The sequence below is a fragment of a genome, unplaced genomic scaffold, assembly GCF_019419815.1.
Source record: "Pyrus x bretschneideri cultivar Hongxiangsu unplaced genomic scaffold, Pyrus_bretschneideri_v1 Contig65, whole genome shotgun sequence".
Classification (NCBI taxonomy): domain Eukaryota; kingdom Viridiplantae; phylum Streptophyta; class Magnoliopsida; order Rosales; family Rosaceae; genus Pyrus; species Pyrus x bretschneideri.
In genome coordinates this window covers 1,640,052-1,652,953 of record NW_025999804.1, presented here as the reverse complement: position 1 = coordinate 1,652,953, position 12,902 = coordinate 1,640,052, and the positions used below count along the sequence as shown (strand labels likewise).

At 39.1% G+C, this 12,902-nt stretch overlaps 1 protein-coding gene across 2 annotated transcripts; it reads right to left on the bottom strand.

Moving 5' to 3' along the window:
• Positions 1-4,805: 4,805 nt before the first annotated feature.
• LOC125472151 (ubiquitin carboxyl-terminal hydrolase 2-like) lies at positions 4,806-11,850 on the bottom strand. Of its 2 annotated transcripts, none has more exons than XM_048573250.1 (3): positions 11,552-11,850; positions 8,402-11,094; positions 4,806-5,500 (listed from the first exon to the last, which is right to left on the bottom strand). In XM_048573250.1, exons 2-3 carry the CDS (start codon positions 11,062-11,064, stop codon positions 5,263-5,265), a joined length of 2,901 nt encoding a protein of 966 aa, XP_048429207.1. In that variant the 5' UTR covers positions 11,065-11,094; positions 11,552-11,850; the 3' UTR covers positions 4,806-5,262. The 2 variants fall into 2 exon arrangements, with proteins under 2 accessions (XP_048429207.1, XP_048429206.1); XM_048573249.1 differs by having other exon boundaries at positions 8,402-11,070; positions 11,552-11,849.
• Positions 11,851-12,902: the final 1,052 nt, after the last annotated feature.

The following is a 12,902-nucleotide window of genomic DNA, read 5'->3' as shown; positions in this document are numbered from 1 at the left end:
ACTTCTGACGTTCTGATGTTTCCATAAATAAATGTAGGGTTTTTCTCCCTGATTGTATAGTTAGTACTTGTTCACTTTGACTGCATTGTTGGATTGCCTATGCTCTGAATACTTGTATTTGGTTTTTGGTTTAGCAAGTTATTATCGACGCTTTGTGAAATATTTCTCAGCTATAGCTTTACCATTGATGAGGCTAACTAGGAAGGGAGTTAAGTTTGAGTGGGATGATGATTGCAAGCAAAGTTTTCAGTAGCTAAAGTATTATCTCACTCATGCGCTTGTTTTGCCACTTCCGAATGATAGTGGGAACTTCAAGATCTATAGTGATGCTTCCTTGAATGGTTTGGGCTATGTATTAATGCAGCATGGCAAAGTGATCATGTATGTTTCGCGACAATTGAAACCCCACAAGATGAATTATCCTACCCACGATCTCGAGTTGGCAGCTATTATTTTTGCACTGAAAATTTGGAGGCATTATTTGTATGGGGAAAAGTGCAAGATTTTCATCGATCATTAAAGCCTTGAGTATATTTTCACTCAGAAAGATCTTAATCTCAACGGAGATGGATAAAATTGCTCAGTGATTACAAATGTACGATTGAATGCCACCCCAGTCAGGCGAACATGGTGGTGGATGAACTTAGCAGAAAATCATGCGGCCGACTTAATGCTCTACATGCATGTCGTATTCCTTTCCTCACAGAATTGAGATCTACTGGAGTTGATTTAGAAGTGAAAGATTGACAAGAAACCTTACTTGTTAGTTTTTGAGTCAGACTAATCTTGATAGATCATGTGCTCAACACTCAAATGAATGATGCAAAATCTCAAGAATTAATTTAGGCAGTGTCAGACGGGAAAAGAAAGACCTCAGGATTAGGAATTCCGATGGTATGCTGATGCAGGGCGACCAAATGTACGTGCCTAATGTTGAAGAATTAAAGAAAGATATACTTGATGAGGTGCATGTTTTGGCTTATGCGATGTATCCTGGGAGTAGCCAGATGTATCACACCATTCGACCCTTCTATTATTGGCTCAGAATGAAAAGAGAGATTGTTGAGTATGTGAGTCGTTGTGCAGTATGTCAACATGTCAAGGCAGAGAGGAAGAAACCTTTTAGGTTACTACAGCCACTTCTCATACCTCAGTGGAAATGGGAAGATATTACCATGGATTTCATGTACAAGCTTCCTCATACGCGAAATGGTTACGATGGTATTTGGGTGATAGTTAATTGACTTACTAAGTCAGCGCACTTCCTGCTTGTTCGAGAGAACTACTCTTTAAGTCAATTAGCTAAACTTTTCATCTCAGAGATTGTCATGTACCATGGTGTTCCAGTGAGTATCATTTTTGATCGGGATCCTAGATTCACTTCTAAATTTTGGGTAGCTTTCCAGGAAGCTCTCGGTTCAAGATTGCTCTATAGCACGACTTATCACCCTCAGACGGATGGGCAATTTGAGAGAACCATTCAGACGCGAGAAGATATGCTGAGATCCTTAGTTTTGCAGTTTGGAGACTCTTGGCATAAGTGTTTAGCTTTGATCAAGTTTTCTTATAATGACAACTATCATTCTAGCATTGGCATGTCACCGTTTGAGGCGCTTTATGGTAAACCATGTAGTACTCCATTATGTTGGTCTGAAGTCGGCGAGCGAGTGTTAGTGGGCCCTGAGATTGTTGATGAGACAACACAGTATACTTAGGTCATTAAAGATAACCTAAAGGCAGCCTAGGATCAACAAAAGAGTATCGCCGATAGACATTCTACTAACAGGGTATATAAGGTTGGAGATTAGGTATTCTTAAAGCTATCACCATGGAGAGGCGTGGTACGGTTTGGAATGAAAGGTAAGTTAAGTCCTCGTTATATTGGACCGTATCAAATCACCGAGCAAGTTGGTGAAGTTGCCTATCGACTTGAGCTACCTCCACAGTTATCAAGGGTGCATGACGTTTTCCATGTGTCTATGTTGCGTAAATATGTCTCTTATCCATCGCATGTAAATCCTCCTCAGCCACTAGAGATTAACCTGGATTTGACCTACGATGAGGAGCCGGTGATGATCTTGGATTGGAAAGATAAGGTTCCCAGGAACAAGACTGTTCGTATGGTGAAAGTTTTGTGGTGGAACCACTCAGTCGAGGAAGCCACCTGGGAAACTGAGGAGCGTATGCAAGACCTATATCCACGTCTATTTTATGATTATTGATTTGTTATGTTGAAATTTCGGGGTCGAAATTTTTTTAAAGGGGGTAGACTGTGACGGCCCGTCCCAATTTATTATATAATTTTCTCCCCGAGTGTGTAAAGTGATGAATATACCCTCGTTGGCTTAGTGACATGGATGTACATAAGTAGTTTTAAATTATTATTTCTGTTGTCGTAATTAAATCATGCTCGATGTCACGAATGCGTTGACGCGAGTTAGGCCCAAATCGGAGTCGTAACAAAAAAGTTACGATTATTTGAATACGTAAATGGGTAAATAGAATTGTATTTTTTCTTGGATGTTGACCCTTATGTGCATCCCTTACCCAATTATTTTAGTTCCCATGTTCTTGAGCCAATCAGATATGTGGCCCTATTGTTTTTGGACCAATTAAAACTGGCCTTCTCTTTCTATTCTGCCTAATCACCTACGCACACACACATACACTCTCATTCTCTCTCATTCTCTACTCTTCTCCCTTCTTCTTCCTTTGCACCATGACACGCCCACACCCAAACCCATCAAAACCTCACAGATTGAGAGTGAGCTTTACATCATCGTGTTCCCCGTGGCCTCACGATCCTAGTGATACCATTTGATCACCGAACGGACGACAGGAACTTGAAAACCAGAAGCTCCGGTGAGGAGCCAAGTTTACTCCGACGCGATCCTGGTGGGGTTAAGGAGTTTTAGGACTTGGAAAGTTGTATCACATATAGGTGAGACGTACCCCGAGGACAAGCGTGGACAAGCCAAATTAGGGGGCTACGATCCTGCTACTTATCAGTAAGTGGGCATTTGCTTTCTATACACACACACACACACACACACATATGCTTTACAGTTTCCAGAAAACATTTTAAAATTAATTATGCCTTGTATGCCATGTCGAGTATGCATTATATTTATACACATTGCATTGTTATGAATTCAATTACATTGAATGATGCTACAAAGGCCCAGGTAAGATCCAAGTGAGTTAGTATATGGTTAAGTTGGTTGCCTTACATTGGTATGCATAAATGCCTTTAGAGCTCATCATTGCTGCACCCCGCTGTTAGTGCTCCCGCCCCAGGCCAAGGCATAGTCCTTCACGTGATTGTTCACCTTCCGCACTGCACGCTCACCTTGGATCCAAGTCTGATGCTAGCCTGTCGTACAGACCACAATAGGTGGTTCCGACTAGTAGGTGACCCTCGATTTATTGCACAGCCTTCACTTGATCGTAGCACTAGAGCCTACATATTTACACCTAGCCTTGTCGTACATGTCACATTATGTGACTCCAACTCATGTGCTAGCCTAGGTTGATGAGCTATAGGTCCAGTCGTACAGGTCACGTTAGGTGACTCCGACTGGCATGTTATTTTATATTGATTCTACACCTGGCTTACATGTTTTAGTGCTGAAATGTTATGACATGGCATATTTTGTTTTCACTACCCTTGTGCGTTGTTTTTAGATATATATGTAGTATTATTTTCTGGGAACTATACAAGTTTTACAGTCAGGGGTTATTATGTTCAGAAAGATAACTATGTTCTCAAAAACTTTGTTTTTTCTCACTCACCCTTCAATTTTGCGCCCCTCTAGGTCCTAGGTAGCTGTTTGTATTTGTGGCTCATGAGGACTATCTGGCGGTTCTGACGTTTACATAAATAAATGTAGGGATCTTCTCCCTGATTGTATAGTTAGTACTTGTTCACTTTGACTGCACTGTTGGATTGCCTATGCTCTGAATACTTGTATTTGGTTTTGGTCACTTCCACACACTTATATATATATATATATTATCTCTAGTTTAAATAAGTTTAGGTTTGTTTTGTTTTTTTTTTTTATTATTTATTCACATATTCTTGTTACTATCACTTTTGTTGTGCATTATGTTACGTCACCCTCATGTGATGGTCAGCATGCCTCGACTCAGGTCAAGGTATGTCAGATTTAGCATGTAGAGGAAAGATTCAAGAGCAACGACTATAATCTTCCGTAATAAGATATGATAGCAAAATCCGGAGAGAGAGGGAGTTGAAGACATCCAAACATCCGAGTGAACTAAATAAAATGGGAACGGAGCAATAATTTATTGGAATTGAAAGGTAGTTTGTGTGACTTCGAAAGTGCAAAGGGCTTACAAAGCGCCTTATTTAATTTAGACAGAACCTTAAGACAATTTACATAAAACTTCAGAGGATGGATGACAAAGATGGGAGTACCACAAGGAGGAGGAGATGGCATGGAAGGTAGACAGATGAGACGAAAACACGAGATATAGGTGACCCTTACAACGGAGAACCAGTGTACAAATCAACTCTACCAAAAGGATGAATAACAACAGCCACGAATTGTTTTTGGTAATTAAACACATTTTTTCTTGGCCTCCCACCTGTTTACTCCTATTCATTGTTTTCATTTGATTCATACGGCCATAAATAACAAAGGGCGTGAGAAACTAAAGAAGTCATTTGATCTATCAGTTGTAAAACATTCCAGCACTCTTTCGAGCCAAAACAAGTCGTGTTCATATTCAAGTCTGGATCATGCAATGTAGGGACTGTTAAGGGACCGAAACAATTCTCAATCTAAAGGATGAAAAGAAATTCTAATTGAAGCTCAAATGAGCAATGCTTCTTGCCTAAGACAGTAATCTTACTCAACAACAAATATTAATCAGAAATCTTGAGTAATTGATGCAGCCAATGATCCTGGGGCAATGGGGCTGTAAAAGAATGAAAACCCCGTTTTCTGCTGATATAACTAGCGGTATACATCTAAATGATCAATACATCTTCAAAGAATGGGTATAAAAAAAACATATGGGAATCGGAGTTGTACACTCACCTCTGGTTTTCCTCTCTCTCTCTCTCTCTGTTCTCTCTCGCTCTCGCTCTCTTCCTTCTCTCACTCACCTTCACTCTCTTCTTATCTCTCACTCGCTCTCAATCTCTTGTTTCTCCCATGTGGAAGCTCAGGTGGCTTGAAGGCTGAGAACTGGAACTTTAGAATCACCAGCAACATCCTATTGAAAGTTGGAATCGCCTCAAACTTTTTCATAGAATAAGATATAGGCCTCAGAGTGAAGAACCTCGTCTAGGGAAATCTGACGCACAAGTGCATCACTAGCATAATACCACACATGACCAATATTTTCTTCCTCGGCTTTTCCTCTGCCCCTTTCGCCCCCTCTCACGTATGCAACATAGTGGCCCCCTCTCGTGGTTCCAGAATGCTCCACAACCCCCAATAGCTGGTATTCATACTTCTCCCCATCTGTGGAACTGTAAAGCTCAAAAGAACAGCATGGCCACACTATTAATACACTTAACAATCGGAAATGTAACTTGCAATCTATACAACCAATTAACCCAGTCACCACCACACAGCGGAAACTAGGAACAAAAAGAGCTAACAAGTACTATGTGAAGCACATGTAACTACATTATGAGTCGATATATGCATTGGTAGTATCTTTTACATTATGATAATTTCACAAAAGGTTCACCCATGAATTGGCATTTCATGTAAATCAGATGAAGCAAAAAAATTGTCATTGTTTGTAGAGCTGACTCATTTCAACTGCGTGAAAACAATTATGCATAGAATGACTACTTGATTCTGTTTCCAAAAGATATCAAAACAAACTCTACGTATGAAACAACATATGGAACAGCAGAAAAGAAAGGCTTAAACAAGTATGGAAACCTATGAAAAAAAGTTCTAAATGTTGAAAGCACTAATGTAGCTTAATTTCTCCGTGATGTTCTTGGTAGGTTAACTATTCATTCAATATGCTTTCTCCATTATGTGTAATAATTTCACTACTATTTTCTCCGACAGGTAAAAAGGACTGAGTACCATTTTTTTTTTCCTATTTCCAAAAAAAAAAAAAAAAAAAAAAAAAAAAAGAAAAAAAAAGGAATTTAACCAGTACCAATGACCTTCCAATTGATCATTAAACCACTAAATATGTCATGATTATCGTGTGTGGTGTTTCTTCCATGAAATACAAGTTCTTGTTTGTTAATGATCTCTTGGACTTCATAAATTGTATACGGATGTCAACCTAATTATTGGTTTATGCACTTTGATTTGGTTGGTTCAAAATTTGTGCATTATGTTGAAGCAGCAAATTCTGAAAAAGATAAGAATAAGAATCAAAATGAAGAGGTACAATCCTTCTGGACATGCATCAGCTCAACACAAAAGCTCATAATGAAGTTGCCATGAAACAGGAATTAAAAGACAAGGCCAATTGAGACTAAAAAAGAAAAAGCTAAACAGACAAGGCAAAAGGGGCAGCTGTGAGTAGAGGTTTTAAGACATCTGATGGAGAAAAATTAAATAAAACCTTGACCAAAAGAAATTGGTAGTTGAAGACAAGGACCATCGAAAGGGGAATAACTAAAACTATAGTATAAGGAAAAACCTTTGGGTAGAGTCAAGCCATGATCATATCAATTAGGATTAACTAAAACTATAGTACAAGGAAAAACCTTAGGGTAGAGTCCAAAGCAAATTTCCTGGTGCATAACTATAGCTCACCTCCGGGCATAATTAGGGTTAGATGCAAGGGCTTGACCAAATTTCTAAGAACATTTGTACGAGGAAACTGGTATAAATATGGTAAAGTGTTCCGCCTATGATTAAGAACATATATCTCATCTATGATTACGAAGCCTATAAATGCAGGATTAGTGAAAAAGGCGCCATTACTAATGTGTATTCGTTCTTCAATGGCGCACTCACAATTCTATCCCTTGAAAGCTCTATAAATGGCTAGAATCTTCAATAGATTGGGAAAAGAGTAGATTAATAACAAAAAAAAAATTTCGAGGAAATTTGGTAACATGGGGGAAAAATAAATGGATAACAAGATGAGGTAATTTGGTACTTAAGCAATGGAGAGAATAACTATAGCACTCTCTCACAAATATGGCTTCACATATCGAGTTTCACTTAGGGCTCCCTAAGGTGGATGATAATTAAAATCATTGACTCGAGTCTAGTCTCTTCAGACTCTTAATTCCCACCTCCCTATACTTCCATCGGCTACTAAGATTAATGACGTTTCAGACCACTAGAGGCACTTGAGTTACAACTATGATGTATGGTTGATCATCTTCTGGAACCATGTCTTGCCCAGTTTGCACGTGATAATTATATCCTTGTGAATCAGTAATAACTGACACTTATTCTCAAATGGTTATGCAAGCACCTTGGATGCCTATTCTATTCTATGCTATTCAAATATGTCGATCCTTATTGTATGTTTCAAATGTGCCTGCGAACCACAATCTAATGATAACTCTCAAATTTTAGGTAAAAATTCCAAAACAAACACACAAACTATCATTGTTCTAAAAATCCCCACCTAGCACCGGCCACTGGCCTAATTAGTCCCTAGGCATTTGAAAATTAAGAAAATGCGCCTAGACCCAATTAGGCTTGTGCTTGCCTGCCTAACCCGCCTAAACCCGCCTAGGTCACGACTCTCACTTAAACTTTCATTTTGCATTTTAATTTTTCAATAAAATGTAAGAGACTTGTTGAATACTTGGATGAACACTCATTCTAGGCACGTTCCCCATGTTTTCAATATGTTCTAATACTGTATAATTTATAATGTCATTCTATTTTGCAATTTATGTATCCCAATATAATTATGTGTTTTTTTTTTAAGTATAAATAGACACTTATTTATAAATATATAATAAATTTACTTAAATCCGCCTAGCCGCTAGGCCACAGCCCGCCACCAGACTAGCGCCTAGCGTCATTTAGAACCTTGCAAACTATACACATTGCATTATTTCAAAGAAAACAAGGTATAAAGATAATATTAACTGTATAGTCACCTTTCAGCTCTATGCAGGGACATCCTCTATGTAGTCATAGAATAATTCCTTTCCGAGTAGTGTATATTAAGAGTTCAAGTTTATGAGGTGACAAATGATCTGCCCAACCATGTCCCATCGCCCCCTCGTAAGCTGCTATTGTCTACCTAATAGCGCTAACACTGATCACCCCCTCCCGTTATGATAGTATAAAATGGTTATCCTACCATTTTAAATGTTTCTTCCAAGATAGGGCCAAAACAAAATCATGAGTCCATGACAAGCAGTAAATTTCTGTGGCATTTTGAATGTAAAATAAACTTTAATAGAAAGTAAGGTAAATACCTGGAATCCATATATGGCCTAAGATCAATTTTTTCTCGAAAACTGACATGGCCGTTCAATTTACTCAAGCGACCACGAGCATCTTGGCTGAACCTTTTAAGATGAATAGTCAAAATAGGTGGGGCCCTGTTGATGAAGCACCTTTTAGTCGCATTCCTCATCACATTCACACGTTTGGAATTTATTTCCTCATCCTCACTTTCTTCAGATTCACGATGTCCATCCAATATCCCATCATTAGTCTGCGGTACAGTGTCCGCGGTGAAACTAGCACTACTAGACTCATCAGCCCTAGAATCAATGACTTGATCACAATCTGAAGTATTTGATTGCACTGGAGGAGCATCTTTAAACTCATCTTGTCGTCTACAAACAACAGAATTCAACTTATGTGATTGACCATTCTCAATTGCTGAGCAATTTTGGCTCAAGCAATTTATTTTTCCATCATGCAAAACCAAGTTTTCACCAAACTGGTTACAACCAGTATTGCTTTTGACATTCCCATTACCAAGCCTTCTGACATCGGCAGGCCACGGACCCATATTTAAACTCAGTGAATCACCTTGTGTTCTAGTCTCACATCCATTTAGCAAAACTTTAGCAGCAGATTTTACCTGCTTCTTTTCTTCCAACTTTTGGCGTTGAAGAGTTTTGGAACAGTTCTCACAATGCCAAGCATTTTCACTGGCAAGAAGCTCAGGCTTTATGAAATGAGCCAAACAACTCTCTACAGACACTGGAGAAACAGTATCATCAACTTCATCTGGATCAGACTCGCTAGCTATGATACTAGTGTCCGTGCCCCCCTCACCTACAGAGGGTCTTGTAGGTGGGCCATAAACTTCAGGTTCGTTGAATAAATCCCCAAAGCCAAAGTCGTCTTGTCCACAACCCACAACCGAGGAGGAGGCCTCACCTTCGCCTCCCATGATTTCCTCAGTGATAGAACACTCTGCTTTATACGGAAGCAACAAAACTTCAGAATCCTGAACCTGTAATGGGAGCTCTTCCTCCCAAGAATTCACTGAAGAAAAGTCAGGTTTTACATTTGGTTCCCCATTAGGCATAAAAACCTGATTACTAGATTCAAAGCCACTCAGTAGAGAGGCATCATTAAGATGTGTATTCTTGTTTTTGGAATCTTGAAAATTTGAAATATCATTATTTTGTGAAGATAAATCATTGTCATCTAACATATTTCCCGAATCAAGATAATCCAACCATGAACAGTCATCTAACAAAGGTGATGTTTGCTCTGCTGCATCCTCACAGACATCATTTGCAGATTCTTGGACAGCAGATAGACTATTTACAACTAATTCCTTTTGTTCAGAAACCTCACTGCTGGTTGATGGGGTTGGAACACTTGGTGATGGTACAGAATTCTTCTCTTTGTTATTTTTAGACTGAAGCTTTCCACTCCTCTTGGGCGGCAACTTCGTCTTATTTGCTCGAGAGGTGGGTTGGGCAGTCTTAGATGGGGATTTTCTGGTTGGAACTGACAATGACAGATCTAAAAATGACTCGTACACAGTTGAGGAGTGACCACATTCGACACAGCGAACAGTACTTGCTATTTGGCCCCCAAATGCAGTATCGACAAAAGTAGGACCCGAATTTGAAGGATTCCCATTTTCCTGAGAAGAATTTATACGTTTCCTCATACTCAACTCCTCAATGCAGAATCCATCCAGTAAGCAACGAAGCAATTCATGGCTGTCTTGCTGCTGATACCCCCCAAATTGGGGAGCCTTGGAACAAACACACCCAAAAAGAGACCTTGGGTTTATCACATTCTTAACTCCTGACTCTGGTTTTGCTTCAGTAAAGAGTTTCTTCAAGGAAACAGTAAGAGCTCCAGTAGATGCATCTAAATTTAAGAAGTAACCCCGCAACCTATCCATGGCTAGAAGGTTCTGTAAGACAGAATTAAAGAAGCAAGTGTTACCAAGATTAACCAAGCCTCTCACCGTATAACCAACTCTTCCATCCAAATCACATGATATATTGCTAGCTGATTTGATTTCGCTTGTCAAACTGCCACTCACAAACCACACATCCTCAGCATTAACCAATGATTCCTCCGATGAATGACCCTTTATCAATTTAACAACATCCGCAAACACAACTTTTTGTTCACCATCCTCTTCTGTCTTGTCAATTGTAATAAGCATGTTGCACGGGAAGCACCATCGCATCTGCGGCTTTTCAAAGTGGATCACTATTGGATGACGAGTTTGCCTAGCATGCCGAACTGCATGGCATTGAGGGGTTGTGGGAAGTCCAAACCCACCGCAAGAATAATGACCACACTGCAAACAAACCCAAATGGCTTTGGACTCTGATTTTGAATCCACGGAGGAGCTCCCTTTCTTCTTCCCATGTTTTCCCTTTCCCTTACCGCCCCTCCTATCAAGCGCTCCTTCCCTGCAATATTCACACCTAACAGGCCCTGAAGACCCAATTTTAGCAGACAATTTATCCAAATTTACACCTTTGTCAACATGAGGACAAGGCCTTCTCTCTTTCGCAACTGAAACTCCATTGTCACCATCCTTAACACTTGGGTTGCATTGTTGGGGAGCTTTTTTTGGGGAATCGGCTGCCACCAACTTCTCCCTTGGAGGAGCTCTAGCCTTCTTCTTAACTTTCTTCCCCATAAATTCCTAAAACCAATCGAAATATGCCAGCTATAACAACAATAATAATGATAACAATATGAGCAAAAGATCAATAACAATTACCAACTACCGCAAACAACCAGATACGAACCAAACGGAAAATGTAAAACCGAATCCCATTAGCTACTCAAATAAATACATTCTGCTCAAAATTACACTAAAAAAGTAAAACCCATAACAGATGTTTAATTTTAAAAGAAACCCTTATGCAATAATTGAAAAAAAAAAAATCGAAGAAATGAGGAGAACAATCAAAATCCACTATATGCTACACCATAACTAACTACGGAAGGGCAAGAGACGGCTATGAAGATTCAGGTTTTTACAGAGAAACCCAACAAAGATTTGGATTGTAAAGCGCAAAAAACAGGTTATGGGCAATCGAAAAGGTGAAGTAGAAGCACAAATCAATCGACAATTAACTGAACTAAAACATTAAAATATTTAAAAATGTTCATTGTTTTACCTCAAAATCTGGAAAAGATGACCAGTAAAGCCTGGATAGCTTTTCAGGGCAATGGTCACATAGGATGAAAGAAGAGATTGGTGTTTGAGGTTTAGGATCTATCCAGGTCGGAGAGGCGGAGTGAGAGTGGAGTGCTGTATTTGATTGAAGGTCTTTTGGCGCACCTCCTAATCTTTTGCTTACTAGCTACTCTCCCCAATGACTGAGAGAGAGAGATGGGAGAAGAGTAACAGTGGGTAACTGGTAATAGAGAGAGAGCCGAGAGAGGAATTTTGTTGATTTTGTTTGGTTTTCTATTTTGGTGCGACAGGATTTTGTTGTTGTTGTTGCTGGAATCAAGATGGACATATTGGTTTTGTGGCAAATTTATATTTGGCACTAACTGTAGCAGATTATTTGTTACACGGTCAATCATGTTGTTGACTCTAAAAATTGTTTAACTTACATGGCGCGCATGTCGAATAGTTAATAAGTTAACAACGTCCTTCGGTTAAATGCAATGCGAGCCAACTCGTTGATCGAGCTCGGTCGGTGAGTGAATGAATGTGGTGGTGGTGGTTTCGAACGCATTGTTGTATTTTGAGATTACGGTTGAGGAAGAAATTCATCTCGGCCTCTAGGTTCTAGATCTTGAAGACAATGTTACAAGTCTCTGTGAAGTTCACAAACCGTCTGCACCAGGCTTGACTACTTCAATTATATTTGTGCAAATATAAGTGCCCCAAATTGGTATCAGACTGTATGGACACAAATATTCAAAGATGATAAGTGTCTTGATTGTAAATGTGGTTTGGCCGTCGAAGTGCCAAACTCTGAAATGTACTTGTGAATATCCAATCATAAAATAGGTTCAGTTTTCAATGTTTTAAACGATGTATCTTGGTAACACCTCACTTCGCTAAGAAAGCTAATGAAGTGACCTCTTCCAACAAGGACTCAAAGAACCCTTGTTGATAGAGACTTGGATAGGTAGTTAACCGAACTTGGAGTATGCTGTCCAATACAAACTATAAGATGCACCACGACTGCCTGACTTTACAATGCCAGTGTTGTCCAATACCAAGGTTTTAAAAAACGTTAAGCGCTAGTCGAGCAACAGGCTAGCGCCTAGGCGGCTATGCAAGGTCTAGGAGGGCACCTAGACGGCCTAGGCGGATTTAGATAAATTTCTGTTTTATTTTATGAATTAATTAAATTTATTATATAAAATGTAAATAATTATTGACTAATATGTTATTTCTTATAGAAAAACATACATATGTGAATGTTTTTTGTACATATATGATATACTTGCCTAGGAAGAAAAAAAAACAAAATATTATCTAAATAATTTATAATTTATATAAGATTT

Coding starts and splice junctions, on each gene's coding strand:
- LOC125472151 (XM_048573250.1), bottom strand. CDS start 11,064: ATGGGGAAGAAAGTTAAGAAGAAGGCTAGAGCTCCTCCAAGGGAGAAG. Junction 5,501..8,401: donor AGGCCATATATGGATTCCAG/GTATTTACCTTA, acceptor TGAGCTTTACAG/TTCCACAGATGGGGAGAAGT.